This window comes from Mytilus edulis, chromosome 13 (assembly GCF_963676685.1).
Source record: "Mytilus edulis chromosome 13, xbMytEdul2.2, whole genome shotgun sequence".
Classification (NCBI taxonomy): Eukaryota; Metazoa; Mollusca; class Bivalvia; order Mytilida; family Mytilidae; genus Mytilus; species Mytilus edulis.
Genome location: NC_092356.1, coordinates 73,760,409 through 73,783,533, shown reverse-complemented (window position 1 = coordinate 73,783,533; position 23,125 = coordinate 73,760,409). Strand labels below are relative to the sequence as shown.

At 34.0% G+C, this 23,125-nt stretch overlaps 1 protein-coding gene across 1 annotated transcript; it reads right to left on the bottom strand.

Annotated features, from left to right (window-relative positions):
* Positions 1 to 903: 903 nt before the first annotated feature.
* Positions 904 to 22,548, bottom strand: LOC139500553 (SCO-spondin-like). The gene is made up of 24 exons (XM_071289302.1): positions 22,398 to 22,548; positions 21,896 to 22,057; positions 21,275 to 21,316; positions 18,583 to 18,681; positions 18,116 to 18,211; positions 16,357 to 16,533; positions 15,869 to 16,039; positions 15,428 to 15,598; positions 14,397 to 14,567; positions 13,677 to 13,847; positions 12,697 to 12,867; positions 12,111 to 12,281; positions 11,390 to 11,560; positions 10,434 to 10,604; positions 9,848 to 10,018; positions 8,957 to 9,298; positions 8,372 to 8,542; positions 7,653 to 7,823; positions 5,176 to 5,346; positions 4,570 to 4,740; positions 3,684 to 3,854; positions 2,808 to 2,975; positions 2,418 to 2,588; positions 904 to 1,103 (listed from the first exon to the last, which is right to left on the bottom strand). Exons 1-24 carry the CDS (start codon positions 22,465 to 22,467, stop codon positions 904 to 906), a joined length of 3,921 nt encoding a protein of 1,306 aa, XP_071145403.1. The 5' UTR covers positions 22,468 to 22,548.
* Positions 22,549 to 23,125: the final 577 nt, after the last annotated feature.

Sequence of the window (23,125 nt, the reverse complement as noted above, 5' to 3'; positions counted from 1 at the left end):
TCAAGTCCATAAAGATAACGTGGGACGACGTAGGTTTTCCATACTTTTAAAGTTCTATCGGTGGCATCCTTGTTCTTGCATGTAGATTATAACCTAGCAAGGCATACTAGTACATGGTTTATCGGTTTGTTTTTAGTCTTTCATCCAAGTTGACTTAGCCATTCGTTGCTCTGGTGATACCTAGATGTTTCAGCTTTTCTGCTCTTTTTTTTTCTTTTCCTTTCAAGCTGCATGATTGGGACTGGTGTTTTGATCCTTTAGAAACACACATAATTTTGGATTTATCAGGATTAATTTTAACCATGTCCCTTTTGGTGTGAAATTCTATAATGCCTACAATAACTTGTATATCGGACTTTTCATCCAGTTAGGCATTATCTTTCGCGAATGTAAGTAAGCCTACATGTATATTGCTTAAAATGTCCTGTACTAAGTCCGGAAATGGCCATTGTTATATTATAGCTCGTTTCTGTGTGTGTTACATTTTGATGGTGTGTTTCTGTTGTATCCTTGTTCTCTTATATTTGATGGGTTTCCCTGAGTTGAAGTTTGAAACCCTGATTTGTTTTTTCTCAATCGATTTATGAGTTTTCGGAGAAACACATGTTGTAAATAATAAAAGTATCTGAAGAAAAGACCACTTTCGAGTTACGTCCTTCACCGAAAGTGTTCATCAATAACTTTCCCATTATTTGGCTTTGTTTCACCTTCCAAAAAACTTTCACAAAATTTTTTCCGAAAAGCTCTCCTGCTTTCACCGTCATCAATAAAAGAAAGATTAAATTCGTTATTAGAAAGTCAAAGACTAAAATATTTAAACGGCCAATGTTATTAACGCTTATTAACAAACACGTATTATGAGCACAAAAAGAATTTTTAAAAATCTTGTTTGTATAATATGTGTCATCTTTGCATTGATATACATCTCCTACCTGGACAATTGTGAGTGTTACAAGACTCTGATTTACTGTCTGAACCGGAACAGGTTGCTCCACCATGGGCTGGTGCTGGATTTGTGCATGAACGTTTGTACGATATTGATCCTCCACCGCACGCAACAGTACAACCGGAAGTCGCACTCCAACCGCTCCATCCACCATTAACTTAAAAAACGATTTTTCTCAATTTATTTTCATATTTTAATTAATCAATTACATTTGCATTTAATTGAAACAGAGTAGTAATACAATGTACCTTATAACATGAAATACAAATCATTGCAAATTTGTTGGAGCAAAACAAAAATATTTCAAAAATGAAATGGGTTTTGATCAAGTATATTGTTTTTACATAAATATTCACTGGTCATACTTAGTGACTTACAAAATAAAATTAAATCATAAAAGTTAATATTACAATAATTGGCGAGCACTTTTAGGCTCAGCATGCATATAGATTTTACAAAATGATATAAAGGATCAGTTATACGTTGAAGTGGTAATCGACAAATGTGTTCACAAAGCAAAGCAGTCAAATAATTACATATATATACATATTTGTATAAAAGTATGGCATATATCTGTTATTCATATGAAAATGCATCGTATTTGGAATTGGTTTACTAAGGCTTTTCTACCTCAGGCATAGATTACCTTAGCTGAATTTGGCAAAACTTTCAGAACTTTTGGTCGTCAATGCTCTTCAACTTCGTACTTTATTTGGCCTTTTTAACTTTTTTGGATTCGAGCGTCACTGATGAGTCTTTTGTAGACGACACGCGCGTCTGGCGTATATACAAAATTTAGTCCTGGTTTCTATGATGAGTTTATTTACTTTCAAAAAACTGTTTTATAGCGCTTATATATGGATCTATTCTTATCCAAAAGCTCAAACTCGATATTTTCGAGGCCAAAGACTTATTACTCAACAGACAGGTATAACTAACGCTGTTGTGTGTATCTCTGAGTAGATTCTTATGTGTCTTTCCTTTAATCACATTTCATGTGAGCATCAAATATTCTTCAAAGCCTTAAGGAGTCAAGGATCAGCTAAAAGCGTTTTTTAAGTTCCACAATAGCTTCTTAGTAAATCATTTCTCTTTAAATAAATCAATGCTCCTCAACTTTGTACTTGTTTGGCTTTATAAATATTTTGATATCAGCGTCACTGATGAGTCTTATGTAGACGAAACGCGCGTCTGGCGTACTAAATGATACTCCTGGTACTTTTGATAACTATTCTATAATTCTGAAGTTTTATCATTTTCATTCTTTTTATTATTATCTTTTGAAAAGCATGATAAAAACTACATTTTGGCAAATTATCAAATAATTCTATTGATTATAATTAAGACACCCTATTAACCTTAAACCAAATGTTTGCCAGACGGAAATGTCTATATAAGTGAAACAATGAGTAAATGTAAAATATATGAAGCAACGTGTATAAGAATAAACATGATGCAAATGTTCGCATACTTGGACAGAGATGTGTATTGCAGGACTGTGAAACTGAACTGTCACCGCCACAGTCTAATCCATCATGCGTTGGCGCTGGTTTTGTACATGTTCGTGTCTTTCTTTGTGTTCCACCACCACAATCAAGCGAACATGCTGCCCATGATGTCCAATCACTCCATCCACCATTAACTGAAGACAAATTGATGTTTCCGTATAGATATATAAATCAAAGCTTATAAAAGTCTGACTATGCAATGGACTTATACAGGTTAAATGTATGTTCAATTAGTAAAATAAGTGTTTTAAGAGCAAAGTCGACTTTTAGCAATTATACCACCAGAAAATTAAGTCAGTATACATTACATGCTGACATTGGAATTACTCGAACAAAATATTCATAGCTCCTACCTGGACAACTCTGAGTATTACATGGCTCTGACTTAGTCCTAGAACCGGAACAATCGTCCCCTCCGTGGTCCGGAGCTGGATTGTTGCAAGTACGTGAATATGACATTGATCCGCCACCGCAGGCAGCAGTACAACCAGATGCAGTCCAATCGCTCCATTCACCATTAACTAAAAAGGATTTTTCTAAATAAAAGTTAGATTGAATTGACTCTAGATGATGCAAACAAAGGCAACAGTTGTAAACCCCTGTTCGGAAGTCCGGGTTACAAACTTAAACTTAAGGAAACACATTAAGTATGAGAAGAAAAAAACGAAACAACAGAAATACTAAAAGTGCAACAAAAACAAAAAAAGACAATGTAACACACACATAACAACTATAAGATGACAAATGTCATTTTCCTGACTTGGAACAGGACATTTTAAGAAAACAATGGTAAATTAGAAGTACAGTCGATACTTAACCTTTAAACTAATGATATCAACACTGGAAAAAAACTTTGCAAAGGTATTCATGGGAAAAGGTACAACTAAAAGTATTCCAAAGCGTTTATATTTCTTCGGAGAAATACATGTTGTAAATATTAAAAGTATCTGAAGAAAATACCACTTTCGAGTTACGTTCTTCACCGAAAATAACATTCCCATTATTTGGCTTTGTTTCACCTTCCAAAACACTTCGAAGATCGTTTCTGCTTTCATCGTCATCAATAAACAAAAGATTAAATTCGATATTAGAAAGTCAAATCTTAAAATATTTAAACGGCCAATGTTATTAACGCTTATTAACAAACACGTATTATGAGCACAAAAAGAATTTTTAAAAATCTTGTTTGTATAATATGTGTCATCTTTGTATTGATATACATCTCCTACCTGGACAATTGTGAGTGTTACAAGACTCTGATTTAATGTCTGAACCGGAACAGTAAGCTCCTAAGTAGGCTGGTGCTGGGTTGGTACAAGTACGTTTATATGATATAGATCCGCCACCGCATGTAGCAGAACAACTAGATGACGTACTCCAACCGCTCCAACCACCATTAACTAAAATAGAATGGGTTTACTTGATATTATTTACAAACAATTCTCAGTTGCAGTCAATTGTAAGAGATGAATAACACAGTATAATGGACAGCAGAGCATTTAATGCATTGTAGATTAGGTGCAAAATTAGGAAAGTAAAATGTAGTAGAAATAAACTTCAAAATGTGTTTATGTGTTAAAATATTGAATACCAAAACTAAAAGCTTGTGGCAGATATCAAACTTTGCAAAGGTATTTAAAGAAAATAACCCTTAGCACAAATTTATTTTCACGTCTTCAAGCGTTTGTTGAAATGACCTTCAAACTATTTTGTACAAAAGTCTACTTTCTTTTATCTTTTCTTCTTATTAGTTTCTTCCGACAAATCCAATTGCGAGTACTGAAAGTATCTGCTGAATTTGTTTGATATTGATAAAGTCTTGCGCTATTATATAGCTTCTACCTCGACGACTCTGAGTGTTACAAGACTGAGATGTAGTGCTAGAACTGTGAAAATTGAACTCTTTGTGAAATTGTCTATAGTATTTCCGAAGCGCTCCTCTAACTTTACCTTCATCAGAGAGATTCAACACGATTTAAAAAAGCCAAAGACTTTAAATATTTCAAACACAGATGGAATTATCGCACTCTAACAAACAGGTGTTTAAAAGTTAAAAAGGAAAAAAAACGTGTTTGTATAATATGTGAAAGCTTTTCGCTGATATAAATCTCCTACCTGGACAATTATGAGTGTTACAAGACTCTGATTTAGTGTCTTCACCGGAACAGTAAACTCCCTCATAGGCTGGGGCTGGGTTGGTGCAAGTACGCTTATATGATATAGATCCACCACCGCAGGTAGCAGTACAATCGGAAGATACAGACCAACCGCTCCATCCACCATTAACTAAAATAGGACGTTCTTGCTTGATATTGTTTACAAACCAGTGTCAATTGCAGTCAATTGAAACAGATTGACAATACTGTAACATACAAAGTATTTGCAGATTGGTTTGAGAAAATAATATCATAGAATGAAATTGTTTTAATCGGCATTACTGTTTTACCATTAATTTTCACTGATCATACTTACAAAATCAAATTGAATTACATGCACAACGGTTTCAGTTCTATTTTTTTAATTTCTTTTGTGGCGAAGCATATTTGTTCTTAGCAGCTTTGCTTTACCATACAGAAAAGATATACACAAGCAAGAGAGAAACATATAAGAAAACGCCTTTAAAACACTGCGTGTTTTCAAATCACTATAAAATTGGTCTATCACCAAATGTATAGTGTGCTACTTCTATAAAATATGTAATTAGTTTATCTGAAAACATACTTGGACAAGCATGAGTGTTACATTTTTCTAATGTTGTTCTAGATCCTGAACAATCGCTTCCTCCATGAGCAGGGGTGGGATTGTTACAAGTACGTGAATACGAAATTGATCCACCACCGCAGGTAGCAGTACAACTAGAAGTCGCAGTCCAATCGCTCCATCCACCATTAACTAAATATATAAATAGAACAATTAGTTTATAAATACTTTTGCAATCATTTGCAATTAATTGTATCAGATAAATATCACAGTATACTAGAGAACACTACATAAAGATAAAAGTCAGATTGTATATTGTTTTAGAACAATCATCAAATGATAGTAAACGTTGAAGAGGTAAACGTCTTCAAATATATTCCAATAATTATGGAATGCATCTTTTGTAATAATGGTTATATCGATCGGTCACATATATAGATTTTTTCATCATATTTTGAATTATTTAAGTTAAACAACAAATGAAACATTATGTGCTTACGAAGAGATTTCTACATTTCCCTCATTAGAAACGCATAAACCTGATATTTTGAAAGCCAAAGACCACACTAACTCAAAATGGCAGACGAAATTAACGCTATCTTTTGTATCTCTGAGTAGATTGGCAGAGGAAATTAACGCTATCTTTTGTTTCTCTGAGTAGATTGGCAGAGGAAATTAACGCTATCTTTTGTTTCTCTGAGTAGATTGGCAGAGGAAATTAACGCTATCTTTTGTTTCTCTGAGTAGATTGGCAGAGGAATTAACGCTATCTTTTGTATCTCTGAGTAGATTGGCAGAGGAAATTAACGCTATCTTTTGTTTCTCTGAGTAGATTGGCAGAGGAAATTAACGCTATCTTTTGTATCTCTGAGTAGATTGGCAGAGGAAATTAACGCTATCTTTTGTATCTCTGAGTAGATTGGCAGAGGAAATTAACGCTATCTTTTGTATCTCTGAGTAGATTGGCAGAGGAAATTAACGCTATCTTTTGTATCTCTGAGTAGATTGGCAGAGGAAATTAACGCTATCTTTTGTTTCTCTGAGTAGATTGGCAGAGGAAATTAACGCTATCTTTTGTATCTCTGAGTAGATTGGCAGAGGAAATTAACGCTATCTTTTGTATCTCTGAGTAGATTGGCAGACGACATTAACTCTATCTTTTGTATCTCTGAGTAGATTCAAATGTAGCTTTACATTGATTCTATTCCAGACTGTAACTAACTTTATTCTTATCATATAATAAAAAAAGATCAGCTGAAAGCATTTTAAAGTGCTAGTCAATCATTTCGTCAGTTCTGAAGTAATCTCATTTTCATGAAAACCTAAATACCGTTAATTTTGATATCCTTAGAACAGCTTGGATTTCCTGATTCCTATGATATAAAATCGAGAATGGAAATGGGGAATGTGCCAAAGAGACAACAACCCGACCATAGAAAAAAACAACAGCAGAAGGTCACCAACAGGTCTTCAATGTAGCGAGAAATTCCCGCACCCGGAGGCGTCCTTCAACTGGCCCCTAAACAAATATATACTAGTTCAGTGATAATGAACGCCATACTAATTTCCAAACTGTACACAAGAAACTAAAATTAAAATAATACAAGACTAACAAAGGCCAGAGGCTCCTGACTTTGGACAGGCGCAAAAATGCGGCGGGGTTAAACATGTTTGTGAGATCCCAACCCTCCCCCTATACCTCTAGCCAATGTAGAAAAGTAAACGCATAACAATACGCACATTAAAATTCAGTTCAAGAGAAGTCCGAGTCTGATGTCAGAAGATGTAACCAAAGAAAATAAACAAAATGACAATAATACATAAATAACAACAGACTACTAGCAGTTAACTGACATGCCAGCTCCAGACTTCAATTAAACTGACTGAAAGATTATGATTTCATCATACGAACATCAGGCACAATCCTTCTCGTTAGGGGTTTAGTATCATACCATCATAACATATATGAGAAGAACATAACCCGTGTCATGCCAACAACTGGTTTTTGAATAAATGTGTTTAGATCCGATGCAAAGACCCTATACGTGAATCAATATTAACGACAAAATATGCAATCTTTAATGACATGACAACAGTATCGTAACTATATCCCTTCTTAATAAGTCTATTCAAAGGTTTTGTTAGTTTTTTTAGGTGAATACTGACACCTTTGTGCTTTATAAAGAATATTTCCATAAAAAATTGGATGTGAAATACCTGAACGTATAAGAAGTCTGCATGTTGAGCTATACTTACGAATGATGTCCTTATACCGATGATAAAATTTAGTAAATGTTTTGACTAGTTTTTGTGATATCGAAAACCCTGGTGTTATAATTTACAAAATACCTTTTAAACAGTTTTCAATGATGTTCAATTTGCTAATTTTCCTTTTATTTTTTTTCGTTTTACAAACAAGTATTAAGAGTATCAAAAGTGTATGCCGTAATTGTATGAGTTATATGGTGTATAGACTTCTACTGGTATAACGCTCATACCTGGACAACTGTGAGTGTTACAAGACTCTGATTTAGTGTCTGAACCGGAACATGTAGCTCCACCGTGGGCTGGTGATGGGTTGGTACAAGTACGTTTATACGATATTGATCCACCACCGCAAGCAGCAGTACAACTAGATGACGTACTCCAACCGCTCCAACCACCATTAACTAAAATAAAAAGATTTTTCTAAAAATTTCTTTACAAGTATCCATTTTCAATTTTTGAAATAAAAGGAAAAAAACGTAGTGTATAACGTGTGTTATGGTCCGGGTTTCTGTCCTTGCTTAATTCATGATCAATTCTTACAAATCAATTTGAACTGTAGAAATTAAAACTCTAGGGATTGGCATAACAGGTTTTAGTATCATCATTTATAAGGTGTTCGAATGATGATAAAGAGACAGCTTCTGGGTATATGTTGTAGAAAACAGACCTTGTTGATATAATATGGTTAATATCCCAGCGCTTTGCATAGCTCCTACCTAGACAACTGTGAGTGTTACAAGATTCTTATGTAGTGTTAGAACCGGAATCATTGGTCCCGTTGAAATTTGTCTAATCTGATTTTAACTTCTTGAGAGAGTTTAAACTCAATAGTTAGAGAGCCGAAGACCTTAAATATTATGCCGATGGGTTTAACGCATTCTTACACACATGTATTGTGGATACAAAAATAATTCCAAAAATTGTGTGTATAATATGTGACAGCTCATACCTGGACAACTGTGAGTGTTACAAGACTCTGATTTAGTGTCTGAACCGGAACAGGTAGCTCCACCGTGGGCTGGTGATGGATTTGTGCATGAACGTTTATACGATATTGTTCCACCACCACAGACAGCAGTACAACTAGATGACGTAGTCCATCCGCTCCATCCACCATTAACTTAAATAAAAAGATTTTTCTAAAAACTTCTTTACAAGTATCCATTTACAATTTTTGAATTAGAAGAAAAACGCAGTGTACTAAATAGTATAACATGTCTTTTGTTCCGGATTTCTGTCCTTACCTTACCATACAGAAAAGATATACACAAGCAAAAGAGAAACATATAAGACAATGCCTTTAAAAGATGACGACAATGTTCAAGACATAAGTTATATAGAAGAATTTCTTGTTGAACAACTTTTTCAAAACCAAGTTTGGGATAAACAAATTGTTCATTCCTTGACTTTTATTTGTTTTCCCTTATGTATTCTCTCACCTGCGTGTTTTCAAATCACTATAAAATTGGTCTATCACCAAGTGTATAGTGTGCTACTCCTATAAAATATGTAATTAGTTTATCTGAAAACATACTTGGACAAGCATGAGTGTTACATTTTTCTAATGTTGTTGTAGATCCTGAACAATCGCTTCCTCCATGAGCAGGGATGGGATTGTTACAAGTACGTGAATACGAAATTGATCCACCACCGCAGGTAGCAGTACAACTAGAAGTCGCAGTCCAATCGCTCCATCCACCATTAACTGGACAACTGTGAGTGTTACAAGACTCTGATTTAGTGTCTGAACCGGAACATGTAGCTCCACCGTGGGCTGGTGATGGATTTGTGCATGAACGTTTGTATGATATGGATCCACCACCGCAAGCAGCAGTACAACTAGATGACGTACTCCAACCGCTCCAACCACCATTAACTAAAATAAAAAGATTTTTCTAAAAACTTCTTTACAAGTATCCATTTTCAATTTTTGAAATAAAAGGAAAAAAACGCAGTGTATAACGTGTGTTATGGTCCGGGTTTCTGTCCTTGCTTAATTCATGATCAATTCTTACAAATGAATTTGAACTGTAGAAATTAAAACTCTAGGGATTGGCATAACAGGTTTTAGTATCATCATTTATAAGGTGTTCGAATGATGATAAAGAGACAGCTTCTGGGTATATGTTGTAGAAAACAGACCTTGTTTATATAATATGGTTAATATCCCAGCGCTTTGCATAGCTCCTACCTATACAACTGTGAGTGTTACAGGATTCTTATGTAGTGTTAGAACCGGAACCATTGGTCCCGTTGAAATTTGTCTAATCTGATTTAAACTTCTTGAGAGAGTTTAAACTCAATAGTTAGAGAGCCGAAGACCTTAAATATTATGCAGATGGGTTTAACGCATTCTTACACACATGTATTGTGGATACAAAAATAATTCCAAAAACGTGTGTGTATAATATGTGACAGCTCATACCTGGACAACTGTGAGTGTTACAAGACTCTGATTTAGTGTCTGAACCGGAACAGGTAGCTCCACCGTGGGCTGGTGATGGATTTGTGCATGAACGTTTATACGATATTGTTCCACCACCACAGACAGCAGTACAACTAGATGACGTAGTCCATCCGCTCCATCCACCATTAACTTAAATAAAAAGATTTTTCTAAAAACTTCTTTACAAGTATCCATTTACAATTTTTTGAATTAGAAGAAAAACGCAGTGTACTAAATAGTATAACATGTCTTTTGTTCCGGATTTCTGTCCTTACCTTACCATACAGAAAAGATATACACAAGCAAAAGAGAAACATATAAGACAATGCCTTTAAAAGATGACGACAATGTTCAAGGCATAAATTATATAGAAGAAGTTCTTGTTGAACTACTTTTTCAAAACCAAGTTTGGGATAAACAAATTGTTCATTCCTTGACTTTTATTTGTTTTCCCTTATGTATTCTCTCAACTGCGTGTTTTCAAATCACTATAAAATTGGTCTATCACCAAGTGTATAGTGTGCTACTCCTATAAAATATGTAATTAGTTTATCTGAAAACATACTTGGACAAGCATGAGTGTTACATTTTTCTAATAATGTTGTAGATCCTGAACAATCGCTTCCTCCATGAGCAGGAGTGGGATTGTTACAAGTACGTGAATACGAAATTGATCCACCACCGCAGGTAGCAGTACAACTAGAAGTCGCAGTCCAATCGCTCCATCCACCATTAACTAAATATATAAATAGTACGATTTAGTTTATCAATACTTTTTTCATTTGCATTTAACTGTATCAGATAAATATCACAGTATACTAGTGAACACTACATAAAGATAAAAGTCAGATTGTATATTGTTTTAGAATAATCATCAAATGACAGTAAACGTTGAAGAGGTAAACGTCTTCAAATATATTCCAATAATTATGGAATGCATCTTTTGTAATGATGGTTATATCGATCGGTCACATATATAGATTTTTTCATCATATTTTGAATTATTTAACTTTAACAACAAATAAAACATTCTACATTTCCCTCATAAGAAACGCATAAACCCGATATTTTGAAAGCCAAAGACCACACTTACCCAAAATGGCAGACGAAATTAACGCTATCTTTTGTATCTCTGAGTAGATTCAAATGTAGCCTTACATTGATTCTATTCAAGACTGTAACTAACTTTCTTCTTATCAAATAATAAATACAAAAAAATGAACAGCTGAACAGCTGAAAGCGTTTCAAAGTGCTAGTCAATCATTTCGTCAGTTCTGAAGTAATCTCATTTTCATGAAAACCTAAATACCGTTAATTTTGATATCCTTAGAACAGCTTGGATTTCCTGATTCCTATGAAAATTACAAAATACCTTTTAAACTGTTTTCAATGATGTTCAATTTGCTAATTTTCCTTTTATTTATTTTCGTTTTACAAACAAGTATTAAGAGTATCAAAAGTGTATGCCGTAATTGTATGAGTTATATGGTGTATAGACTTCTACTGGTATAACGCTCATACCTGGACAACTGTGAGTGTTACAAGACTCTGATTTAGTGTCTGAACCGGAACATGTAGCTCCACCGTGGGCTGGTGATGGGCTGGTACAAGTACGTTTATACGATATTGATCCACCACCGCAAGCAGCAGTACAACTAGATGACGTACTCCAACCGCTCCAACCACCATTAACTAAAATAAAAAGATTTTTCTAAAAACTTCTTTACAAGTATCCATTTTAAATTTTTGAAATAAAAAGGAAAAAAACGTAGTGTATAACGTGTGTTATGGTCCGTGTTTCTGTCTTTGCTTAATACATGATCAATTCTTACAAATCAATTTGAACTGTATAAATTAAAACTCTAGGGATTGGCATAACAGGTTTTAGTATCATCATTTATAAGGTGTTCGAATGATGACAAAGAGACAGCTACTGGGTATATGTTGTAGAAAATAGATCTTGTTGATATAATATAGTTAATATCCCAGCGCTTTGCATAGCTCCTACCTAGACAACTGTGAGTGTTACAAGATTCTTATGTAGTGTTAGAACCGGAACCATTGGTCCCGTTGAAATTTGTCTAATCTGATTTTAACTTCTTGAGAGAGTTTAAACTCAATAGTTAGAGAGCCGAAGACCTTAAATATTATGCAGATGGGTTTAACGCATTCTTACACACATGTATTGTGGATACAAAAATAATTCCAAAAACTTGTTTGTATAATATGTGACAGCTCATACCTGGACAACTGTGAGTGTTACAAGACTCTGATTTAGAGTCTGAACCGGAACAGGTAGCTCCACCGTGGGCTGGTGATGGATTTGTGCATGAACGTTTATACGATATTGTTCCACCACCACAGACAGCAGTACAACTAGATGACGTAGTCCATCCGCTCCATCCACCATTAACTTAAATAAAAAGATTTTTCTAAAAATTTCTTTACAAGTATCCATTTACAATTTTTGAATTAGAAGAAAAACGCAGTGTACTAAATAGTATAACATGTCTTTTGTTCCGGATTTCTGTCCTTACCTTACCATACAGAAAAGATATACGCAAGCAAGAGAGAAAACATATAAGAAAACGCCTGTAAAAGATGACGACAATGTTCAAGACATAAATGATATAGAAGAAGTTCTTGTTGAACTACTTTTTCAAAACCAAGTTTGGGATAAACAAATTGTTCATTCCTTGACTTTTATTTGTTTTCCCTTATGTATTCTCTCAACTGCGTGTTTTCAAATCACTATAAAATTGGTCTATCACCAAGTGTATAGTGTGCTACTCCTATACAATTTGTAATTAGTTTATCTGAAAACATACTTGGACAAGCATGAGTGTTACATTTTTCTAATGTTGTTGTAGATCCTGAACAATCGCTTCCTCCATGAGCAGGGGTGGGATTGTTACAAGTACGTGAATACGAAATTGATCCACCACCGCAGGTAGCAGTACAACTAGAAGTCGCAGTCCAATCGCTCCATCCACCATTAACTAAATATATAAATAGTACGATTTAGTTTATCAATACTTTTTTCATTTGCATTTAATTGTATCAGATAAATATCACAGTATACTAGTGAACACTACATAAAGATAAAAGTCAGATTGTATATTCTTTTAGAATAATCATCAAATGACAGTAAACGTTGAAGAGGTAAACGTCTTCAAATGTATTCCAATAATTATGGAATGCATCTTTTGTAATGATGGTTATATCGATCGGTCATATATATAGATTTTTTCATCATATTTTAAATTATTTAACTTTAACAACAAATGAAACATTATGTGCTAACGACGAGATTTTCTACATTTCCCTCATTAGAAACGCATAAACCTGATATTTTGAAAGCCAAAGACCACACTAACTCAAAATGGCAGACGACATTAACGCTATGATTTGTATCTCTGAGTAGATTCGAATGTAGCATTACATTGATTCTATTCAAGACTGTAACTAACTTTCATCTTATCATATAATAAAAAAAAAACAGCTGAAAGCATTTCCAAGTGCTAGTCAATCATTTCGTCAGTTCTGAAGTATGGAAGTAATCTCATGTTCATAAAAATCTAATTAACTTTAGTTTTGATATCCTTAGAACAGATTGGTTTTCTTTATTCCTATCAGTCATTGCAAAATACCCTTTAAATTGTTTTCAATAATGGTCAATTTGCTAATTTTTTCTTCATATTTTTTTCATTTAACAAGTACTACGAGTATCAAAAGTTTTTGCCGTAGTTGTTTGAGTTATAAATGATATATGCTTTATAAACTGTCGCTGGTATAACAACACTCATACCTGGACAACTGTGGGTGTTACAGGACTCTGATTTAGTGTCTGAACCGGAGCAGTAAACTCCACCGTGGGCTGGTGATGGATTTGTGCATGAACGTTTGTATGATATTGATCCACCACCGCATGCAGCAGTACAACTAGACGACGCACTCCAACTGCTCCATCCACCATTAACTAAAATAAAAATATTTTTCTAAAAACTTCTTTACAAGTATCCATTGTCAATTTTTGAAATAAAAAGGGAAAAAAACGCAGTGTATAACGTGTGTTATGGTCCGGGTTTCTGTCCTTGCTTAATACATGATCAATTCTTACAAATCAATTTGAACTGTAGAAATTAAAACTCTAGGGATTGGCATTACAGGTTTAAGTACCAACATTTATAAGGTGTTCGAATGATGATAAAGAGACAGCTACAGGGTATATGTTGTAGAAAACAGACCTTGTTGGTATTATATGGTTAATATTCCAGTGCTTTACTAAGCTCCTACCTGGACAACTGTGAGAGTTACAAGACTCTGATGTTATGCTAGAAATGGAACCATTAGTTCCTTTAAAATTTATTCAATCTGATTTTACCTACATCAGAGAATTTATACTCGATATTTAGAATGACCTTTAATATTCAAAAGACAGATGGAATTAACGCTTTCTAACACACATGTGTTGTGAGTACAAAAATAATTCAAAAAACGTGTTTGTATAATTTGTGACAGCTCATACCTGGACAACTGTGGGTGTTACAAGACTCTGATTTACTGTCTGAACCGGAACAGGTAGCTCCACCGTGGGCTGGTGATGGATTGTTGCATGAACGTTTATACGATATTGATCCACCACCGCAAGCAGCAGTACAAACGGAAGATACAGACCAACCGCTCCATCCACCATTAACTTAAATAAAACGATATTTCTGAAAACTTCCATTTTCAATTTTTTGGAAGATAAATAGTAAAGTGTACTTAATAGTATAACAAGACTTATGGTCCGGGTTTCTCTCCCCTTATTCTTATTAATCTATTTTCTCTATGAAATGGCATACCATGTTAATGGGCCAGCATTTATAAAGCTTTAAAAAGGTCATTTAGAAACAGTTCCAGGATTTATGTTGAACAAAACTTGTTACTATTTGTTATGGTTGATATCCAAGCACTGGTATATACCTGGACAACTGTGAGTGTTACAAGACTCTGATTTACTGTCTGAACCGGAACAGTAAGCTCCGCCGTGGGCTGGTGGTGGATTGGTGCAAGTACGTTTATACGATATTGATCCACCACCACAGGTAGCAGTGCAATCGGAAGTCGCACTCCATCCGCTCCATCCACCGTTAACTAAAATAACGATTTTTCTCACATTTGAACTATAGAATTTCAAACTCTAGGGATTTGCATAACAGGTTTTAGTACCAACAGGTATAAGCTGTTCGAATGATGATAAAGAGACAGCTACTGGGTATATGTTGTAGAAAACAGACCTTGTTGGTATTATATGGTTAATATTCCAGTGCTTTACTAAGCTCTTACCTGGACAACTGTGAGAGTTACAAGACTCTGATGTTATGCTAGAAATGGAACCATTAGTACCTTTAAAATTTATTCAATCTGATTTTACCTGAATCAGAGAATTTAAACTCGATATTTTGATCTTTAATATTCAAAAGAAAGATGGAATTAACGCTTTCTAACACACATATGTTGTGAGTACAAAAATAATTCAAAAAACTTGTTTGTATAATTTGTGACAGCTCATACCTGGACAACTGTGGGTGTTACAAGACTCTGATTTACTGTCTGAACCGGAACAGGTAGCTCCACCGTGGGCTGGTGATGGATTGTTACATGAACGTTTATACGATATTGATCCACCACCGCAAGCAGCAGTACAACCGGAAGATACAGACCAACCGCTCCATCCACCATTAACTAAAATAAAACGATATTTCTGAAAACTTCCATTTTCAATTTTTTAAATAGATAAATAGTAAAGTGTACTTAATAGTATAAGAAGACTTATGGTCCGGGTTTCTCTCCCTTTATTCTTATTAATCCATTTTCTCTAGAAAATGGCATACCATGTTAATGGGCCAGTATTTATAAAGCTTTAAAAAGGTCATTAAGAAACAGTTCCAGGATTTATGTTGAACAAAACTTGTTACTATTTGTTATGGTTCATATCCAAGAACTGGTATGTACCTGGACAACTGTGTGTGTTACAAGACTCTGATTTACTGTCTGAACCGGAACAGAAAGCGCCACCGTGGGCTGGTGATGGATTTGTGCATGAACGTTTGTATGATATTGATCCACCACCGCAAGCAGCAGTACAACTAGACGACACACTCCAACCGCTCCATCCACCATTAACTAAAATAAAACGATATTTCTGAAAACTTCATTTCAACTTCCATTTTCAATTTTTAAAATAGATAAATAGTAAAGTATACTTAATAGTATAAAATCATGACTTATGGTCTGGTTTTCTCTCCCTTTATTCACAGACCATTCCTACTAATCCATTTTAACGATGGAAATTCTCTAGAAAATTTCATATCATGTTAATGGGCCAGCATTTATAAAGCTTTAACAAGATAACAAAGAGACAGTTACCAGGTATATGTTATAGACAAAAATCTTGTAAGTATTATATTGATGATAGCCTTGTGCTTGTATAAATCTCCTACCTGGACAACTGTGGGTGTTACAAGACTCTGATTTGGTACTAGAACCGGAACAGGTAGCTCCACCGTTAGCTGGTGCTGGATTGTTGCAACTGCGATAATACGACATAGACCCTCCACCACAATTAGCAGAACAACCAGACGATGCTGAATATGCACTCCATCCACCATTTATAATTTCTGAAGAATATATTAATATTGCAATTTGTGTTTGTATCGTTGGAATTGTATTGCATTTTTCATTAGAGAGCTACCATTTGATTTTTATGAAGGTGGTGCTGGAATAAAAAAAAATGTCATGCATTTATTTAAGTTGTAATCTCTATCATGCCTTTTTATTTTCACTCTATCCTTTTTTTATATTAATTGTCCTCAAAACTCCTGTCCTGCCTTTTTTTCTTCAATTTCATCCTAGCCACACATCCTTTTTGCCCCTCCATAAAAATCAAAATGGTAGCTCCCTTAATGTCTTACGTCACGGTATTGGTCAATTAATATCATGGTATTTGGTCTATAAGGAATAATTTATTGTTTTATTATACCACATATTATGTTCATCGTGTAAAAAAAATGGCCACAGACTTGATGATAGTGGACCTTACCTGAAAGATATACCATCTAGCTAGATGAGCTCAGCATTCAGTTTAATGTCATAGTAAGTTGTCGTTTATTTGCATGTGTAACGTAAATTCAAAGGTGAAAGTATTTCATCAACAAATTTATCGTCGGTTCTGGATATATTGTCGACTGGTATCAAATTTACAAAACTATTTATGACACTAAAAAAAATGAGTAGAGTACTAGTCGAGGTGAGAAAAATTTCTTTTCTCAAAGACTTGTTTATGTTCAAAGAGCGACTTGACACTATCCCTGTTCAAAGATGTGGCGGTAATTCACTATTTCGATCGGATGCTCTATCATATCTAACAAACGTCAAAGTGGCTACATTTCTACATGTCATTAACCTTATAATTACATAGATGTATAAACTGACGTTAGTTAACGTCTATGTCTTGCTGCTAGTTGGCGCAATTTAATTCGTGCATTGCTTATGACGCTACACCGACAAAATGAAAAAATGAATAAAGCATGATGTAGCTTTACTTATAATTTTTTAATTTTAATGCTGACAATTCAAACGAACGAGTAAGTGTTTCATGTGTCTGCTTGTTTTTTACCCCTGATTGTTTTTAAGTATATATTTTTTTGACATAGTGATGTGGAACTCATTTCAATTTTTCATGTACAAGTTAAATCGCAACACGTTGTATTTTTCTCGGGATCAAGCGCATAGTGTTACTGTGAAAATTGTTTATCTTCAGATTGTTTGGAAATGACTTCTTCTATAAACACGGTTTGACTATAGAACCATGAACTTTTGTCTGGTTTTGATAGACAGAAATAAAGATTATGTATATAATTAGGAATAAACACACATTCATTACATTGTCCGTTATTATTAACAGGTTGGGAACAACCCCACTTTACCGGCATTGTCCCTACAACGAGGGGTTGTCTCACAAAACATGTCAAACTTAACCCCTGAAACCAGGGACTGTCTGAATGATATGTAAAACGCACGTGATTAAGGAATTAACTAAATGAAATGTAGAAGTCTAACTATCAAAATTGTTTTCTGTTTTTGTATATTTTGTTGAATTGAGATGATCTTTGACAGATTTTTACGCTTACTTCTCTGGTATTTAATTACTTTGGGAGTCAGTGGGTTTGTCAAGAGATTAAAACTTATGTAGTTACTTACTTGACAAACAAGTAGATCCAGTGTATCCAGCGCTACATATACATGTGCCACCAGAGCAAACCCCGTAATAACACGTGATACCATAGCATTTATCAACTAAAATACAATAAGACAAATCTAATGATAAATAAGATTAAATCATTTTAACACCAAAACGGATTTTTTGGCTCTTAAATACGAAAAGTGAATCATTTCTTACAACAACAAATATGCATATAAAACATGATATGTACACTGTAAATTATGATGTCCTAAAATGTCACTGTAAAATTCATATCATTAAAAAAAACATCAAGTTATATATAAATGTGAATATGATATAGACGGAATATTTCACATATGCCTTTTAGGTAAGATATTATTAATTATATATAATTTATGTTCTGACCTAAAATCTCATGCGATTTAAAGCTTACCAGTAATGCAAGTATGTTCTGACCTATAAGCTACCCATATTTAAAGCTTACCAGTAAGGCAAGTGGTACCAGATGTTCCACCAGGACAGATACATTTACCGGAAGTACAGTAGCCGCCATTATAGCACGTCACACCGAGACATGGATTATCTGTATGAAAATTAGTCATTATTTTAAAATTGTACAATAAACATGACATTTTCACTAAAACTGTTTTCCACTCAAGTATTAATGATTTGTCTACATATTAACTCACTATTAAAACTGTGTATGCCAGACGCATCATTGACGCTCGAATAAAAAAGTCCAAATAATATACGAGATAAAATACGAAGTTTAAAGTATAAATGTTTTATCATGCAATTTACTATAATTTATTTTAGATGCAGACAGTTAACAGTCGGAAACCCAGTTGAAAAAGAACAAAAGAATCGAAGCTGTTTGTTAGAGAAGGCGATAAATGCTCACTGTAATGTTTACTATAGTAACAAAAATTTTAAAAGTTATTAGAAACAAATAAAACGACAATTTTCTTCTCAATTACGAAGTGTTTTATTTTAATAAAGGGCTGCGCTTTGGCGCATGATACGCCCGTTGCTCTTTTAACTTGTCTTTTATGCTTTAAATGAATTTATATGATCAACTAGAAATATATATACAAATCAAAAGGGATGTTACATTAATATATTCACCAAAGTTTCATAAAATCCCCCTTTTTTAAGTATAAAAATTCATTACTTAAGAAAACGTAAAATCTAAAATTTATAAAAATGGAACGGGAGCTTATGTCAATAGATATAAACAATTTATCAAAGTTGCATAACATTTTGTGAAAGTGTTAGTTATTGTGCCAAAATTGGAAAATCCCCCCTTTTTTAAGCATAAAAATTCATAACACGGAAATGTAAAATCTGAAATTTATAAAAATTGAAAGGGAGCTTACACCAAAGTTTCATGGACATTGGTGAAAGCCTTTTTGAGTTATTTGTCCGAAGTGTTGCAATCCCCCTTTTATTTATGAATAAAGCCCCATAAATCCAAAACTTAAAATCTGAAATTTATAAAAATTGAAAGGGAGCTTACATCAATAGATATCAACAATTCACCAAAGTTTCATGGACATTGGTGAAAGCCTTTTTGAGTTATTGTCCGAAGTGTTGAAAATCCCCCCTTTTTTTAATGAATAAAGCTCCATAAATCCAAAACGTAAAATCTGAAATTAAAAAAAAAACGAAAGGGAGCTTACGTCAATAGATATAAACAATTCACTTAAGTTTCATGGAAATTGGTGAAAGTGTTTTTGAGTTATTGTCCAAAGTGTGGACGACGGACGAACGGACAGACGGACGGACAACGGTATACCATAATACGTCCCGTCTAAAAGACGACGGGCGTATAAAAACACAATTTGCATAAGTTTTCAATGGATCTATTACATAGCATTGCAGAACAATTAGATATCAAGTCGACGACATGAGTATATATCAAGTTGGATGTAGAAAATGCATAACCTCCGATTTTTTATTTTTTTTTACCACGGACGGAGAACATATCAATCTATAACGGGGCTTTCTTGTGTGTTTGTTTGTGTTTTGTGGAACTACATGTCATTATTTCGGATATATGAATCCGGGAACGATAACTCCATCTTGCCCGTTAATATAGGGAACTAGCTATTGTATATATGCCACCATAAAGTCACTGTTAGAATTTAACTAAGTCTCCTTAATGTTCACATGTTTAATCTTATAAAAGTACATGTATATAATATATTTGAAGGTTCACAATTATAACTTCCAATACAAAACGTTACTAAATTCCAGCTATATAAAACAACATGTTACTTCAAGCTACTACACTAATATATCTGACCAATACATAAAGTTTCTCACAAGATCGAGCTATAAACATGTTCTTAATTTATGTAAGGCATTGATTAATGGTCTTAGATTATTTGGATAAACTTGTAAATGCTATTGCAGTTCAACTGTGCAACTAATGTATCGTATAAAGTGTCACATTAAACAAGATGAAAGATCATTAAACTGATTAAGAACTGACGTTCAAATCTTAGATGTAATTGATTACGTCACAAATCTATTAGTTCAGTAATTTTCGTGAAAAATTCCCCAAAATGGCTAACAATTGTATCGAAAAGTGAAAATCGAGTGCCCCTTTTTATGTTGGGGCGTGTTTGGGGTGTATATTTTGTCTTTAAACGTACAAAGCAAGAGTAATTGATATATCATCTCGCTTCAGATTCTATCATTTTTAAATATCAAAGCTACAGGTTGACTTTATAACATAAAAAAATCACAGTACGAAAAGATGAAATATATAAAAAATACAACTGATAAATAAGGATCGTAATTTTGCTATGTGGATAAATTTATCGGTTTTCAAAAGCAAAACTGGCAGAGCGTCATCCCTACAATGGCTTCCATTTCTACGATTGTGAGAATGAACTGGCGTAATGGGGAGATAAATTTGACGAAGTAGAATCCTGACTGGTTTAGGCTCCGTGTTGAATGCCGTATTTTGACATCTATTATTAACTTTTTATGGATTGTGACTTGGATGGAGAGTTGGTCTCATTAGAACATACACCACATCTTATATCTATTTGGTTTATTCGTATAATAATAAGCAGATTTAAAGGTTAATTTTAATGTTGAAGTAGTAACAATTAAAAATGATATGTCACAGCCAAATAAGTTGACAATAATATATAGATATAACATACATGACCCGCCGCCGCCTCCTCCGCCACATCGTTTGCCTCGACCTACAAATACATAAACATACAATAGTATTTGCGAATAATTGCTTTCATCCACTAAATTTGACGATCATACCACATCTTCTATTTTTATATAGTAGCCATGTTCTTTTTTCGCGACAAGCACCTAGAATTTTAAAAGGGGGACCTGGGAAAATGTAAAATGTAGATGCATTAACTTTTAAGAAGAACGTGACAAGGAAAATTTTCACAACTGAAATCAGATTCTTAACTCTAAAATAACTCGTATGTGTAAAACTGTTCAACATAAAATTCAAAAAATAAAATGAAATGGGGAATCTGTCAAAAAGCAACCCGGCCAAGAGCAGCTAGAAAACAGATCTGGTATAATTCAAAAGCTGATATTTTGTTAGGAATTGTTGTAAACACCTTGCATTAAATAGGTAACACATTGTCTTGTGTTACTTTGTTAATCATACGGATAATAGTTGTAGGTCTCCTTCAAAACATCACATAACAAGGATACGCCCACAACATGGGTAAGGTGGTTGTCAATGGTGATCATCATGTTGCAGAGCAATTAATTGTTTGAAATTGATGTTAAGAACAGTTGTATGAACCTACATGCTATGGTTTCCATATCTTGAATTATTCTCTTGTTGTTGGGTTCCTGTGTCTCGCAGTGGTCTCCAGAATACCCGTCTGCACATTTACAGATATACGATGAACCTTCGGACTGACACGTTCCATCATTTTCACAAACTACATTATCACATGGCTTCCCAACTGAAATAAATAAGATTGTTTAATTAGAAACAGACGAGAGATACAAAAAGGAGCATTCAACCTGATAAGGTGGTCACATGTAGATGAACGTGCTCTTCTGTAAAAATTTATTTGCCCAAATGATCTTATTTTTTATGGAAAAACGATGAATAATCATTACGTTAGAATAACTGTAGTCAATATAAACCTTCTCGATATTATTTTGAAAATGGTGTCAGTTTTTTCAACAGTTTTTGCACACTTACATGATTAAAATGATATATTTTTTATAATAACTTTGACTACATATAAATATTTAAAAGGTTTATGTAAATTTGCGTCAATTTATACTGATACTAACCTGGAGACGATAGGGCCCTGTTTATTACGAAGACCAACAGAAAGACGAGTGACTTAGCTTGGTGGACCATTTGATAGCTCTGTCTGTCCTATTATGTTTCTTGTCAATAGAACATAGAGCAACGAAATTATGTTGGTTCTGATTCCTGTCTCCTAAAAATAATGAAATGAGCGTTTGAAACGAGCGATGCAGTAGATTTAATTAAGACATTATCTCTTTATCAGATTAATTGAGGTCTGGAGCTGAAATGTCACTAAATTCTGGTAGCCCTTTGCTTATTTGTGTTAATTATTGTCATTTTGCCTAGTTTCTTCTTCTAACGTCGGACTCGAACTTATTTTAAACTGACTGTTAATTTGCGCTTTGTTGTGTTTTTGTTGATTCCACATTTGCTAAAAGTAAAGGACGACTGTATCTAATAAAACATGTTTAATGCCGCCGTATGTTTTCGCATGCCCAGAGTCGGAAATCTCTAGCCTTTGTTAGTCTTGTGTAAGTGTGTTGTATACTTTTTTTTTCATTTTTTTTTATTTGTTTGTTTCCGAGTTATGTGTGGCGTCTGTTTTTCTTATCTATTATAATACATAATTATTTAGAGGCAATCGGGAGTCTATCTCCGCTACATTAACTATTCTATGAATTGTTCTTGCATGCTGTCTCATATCTGCATGTCAGCTAGCCATTTTGCTGATTGGGGGTGCACTCAAGTAAACATGTTTAAACCCGCG